Source organism: Myotis davidii, unplaced genomic scaffold (genome assembly GCF_000327345.1).
Source record: "Myotis davidii unplaced genomic scaffold, ASM32734v1 scaffold187, whole genome shotgun sequence".
NCBI classification, from domain to species: domain Eukaryota; kingdom Metazoa; phylum Chordata; class Mammalia; order Chiroptera; family Vespertilionidae; genus Myotis; species Myotis davidii.
Window position 1 is genome coordinate 4,676,303 of NW_006383018.1, and position 2,560 is coordinate 4,678,862.

The 2,560-nt window shown below is 42.0% G+C and overlaps 1 protein-coding gene across 1 annotated transcript; it reads left to right on the top strand.

The window, feature by feature from the left end:
• The first annotated feature begins 671 nt into the window (after positions 1-671).
• Positions 672-2,024, top strand: LOC102769688 (tubulin alpha-1C chain-like). The gene has a single exon (XM_006779215.2). It carries the CDS (start codon positions 675-677, stop codon positions 2,022-2,024), a length of 1,350 nt encoding a protein of 449 aa, XP_006779278.1. The 5' UTR covers positions 672-674.
• Positions 2,025-2,560: the final 536 nt, after the last annotated feature.

Below are 2,560 nucleotides of genomic sequence, written 5' to 3' on the forward strand. Positions count from 1 at the left end.
GGAGTGGGGTTATTTTTAACTTAAAAAAACAGTTTTTAAAATCCAGTTGAAGAATAAATGTATCCAAATAGTGAAGAAATTACTTTTAAAGAAAAATAAAGCACTGTGATTTCATTATAAAAATCAATACAATTCCTTAGAAAAGAAAGACCAGAAATAACCAGTTGTTTTGTTTGTTTGTTTGTTTTTTTTTTAAAGAAGATCCCTGGCTTTAGTAGTTAAATGTTTAATACATTTTAGGACTATTGATTTAATAATTTAGAAATAGCCTGATTTTAAAGGTAATTGTGTCCTTGAAGCATAATAACACTGAACCTTGAGATTAGGCTAGCCTTGATTATTAGTTTTAAGAAATGACGTTTGCATACAAAAGTTTGATTTAGAAAATAATATCTACCACATTTTATTTTAGGCAGGAATATTTGTTAAAAAGTTATAAATAGCTTTGTTTTGTTCACTTAATTTGTAGACTATATTTGAAACAAAAGTTTCTTTTTAGCAGGTAATAATTAAACTGATGATATTCCATCATTCAACTAGCTGCAATATATTCAAGAAATAGAAAAAGACTGAGAGACTTCTGCCCCGGACTCCTTAGTAGTCTGCCAGTGAGAGGTCCTTGTTACCATCCCCTCACCCGCCTCCAGGCCCACGGAGCCCTAAAAGTCTCAGTTATGCGTGAGTGCATCTCCATTCACATTGGCCAGGCTGGTGTCCAGGTTGGCAGTGCCTGCTGGGAGCTCTACTGCCTGGAACATGGCATCCAGCCTGATGGCCATATGCCAAGTGACAAGATGATTGGGATGGGAGATAACTCCTTGAACACCTTCTTCAGTGAGACAGGCGCTGGCAAGCATGTGCCTAGGGCAGTGTTTGTAGACCTGGAACCCACAGTTATTGATGAAGTTCGTTCTGGTACCTACCATCAGCTCTTCCACCCTGAGCAGCTCATCACAGGCAAGGAAGATGCTGCCAATAACTATGCCCGTGGACACTATACCATTGGCAGGGAGATCATCGACCTCGTCCTGGACCAAATTCGGAAAGTAGCCGACCAGTGCACAGGTCTTCAGGGCTTCTTGATCTTCCACAGCTTTGGTGGGGGAACTGGTTCTGGGTTCACCTCCCTGCTGATAAAACATCTCTCTGCCGATTATGGCAAGAAGTCCAAGCTGCAGTTCTCCATTTACCCAGCCCCCCAGGTCTCCACAGCTGTGGTTGAGCCCTACAACTCCATCTTCACCACCCACGCCACCCTTGAGCACTCTGACTGTGTTTTCATGGTTGACAACGAGGCTATCTACGACATCTGTCTTAGAAATCTCAATATTGAGCACCCAACATACACTAACCTTAACCGCCTTATTAGCCAGATTGTGTCCTCCATCACTGCTTCTCTCAGGTTTGATGGAGCCCTGAATGTCGATCTGATTGAATTCCAGACCAACCTGGTGCCCTCCCCCCGCATCCACTTCCCTCTGGCTACATATGCCCCTGTCATCTCTGCTGAGAAAGCCTACCATGAACAGCTAACTGTAGCAGAGCTCACCCATGCGTGCTTTGAGCCAGCTAACCAGATGTTGAAATGTAACCCTCGCTATGGTAAATACATGGCTTGCTGCCTATTTTACCGTGGTGACGTGGTCCCCAAAGATATCAATGCTGCCATTGCCACCATCAAGACCAAACGTACCATCCAGTTTGTGGACTGGTGCCCCACTGGCTTCAAAGTTGGCATTAATTACCAGCCTCCCACTGTGGTACCTGGTGGAGACCTGGCCAGAGTACGGAGAGCTGTGTGCATGCTGAGCAACACCACAGCTGTTGCTGAGGCCTGGGCTCGCCTGGATCACAAGTTTGACCTGATGTATGCCAAGCGTGCCTTTGTCCACTGGTACGTGGGTGAGGGCATGGAGGAAGGAGAGTTTTGTGAGGCCCGTGAGGACATGGCTGCCCTTGAGAAGGATTATGAGGAAGTTGGAGCTGATAGTACTGAGGGAGGGGATGAGGATGAAGATAATTAATCTGTTTGCTGCAATGTTACACTCCATGTCTTGAGACTGTCTTATTTCTGTTGTTCTGTGAAGTCCGTTGTACTATAACTTGTCAATAAAAGTGATGTTTTATTTTAAAAATAAAAGTAAAAATAAAACACTGAGAATATATTCCTAAAATGTATAGCCAAATTCTCTGTGTGAAAAAAAAAGTATTTTACAAGTAAAAGTTATCAAAAAAGATTAACATGTAACTGAGGAAATAATGTGAAGATTATCCAAAAAACAGGAGTGTGTAGTGGGATCCTACTTTAAAACAGAATGTAGAATATCAACTTATCATGAGAGTTATAGTGCTGTGATTCAGACAAAAAATTTCCAGGAGAGGATGGCTAAGAACAGTGGATAGACCACTTCAGTACCCAATATCAAAAGAATCGTCTAAGCAAAAATTAAACTCTATTTTAGTTTTAGGGGGAACAGCTAGACTCAACTACAAATCTCTAGCAATTTTTGTCTTTGCTAAAGATTCTATTTGCATCAAGTACTAGGTAACATAGGTTAAA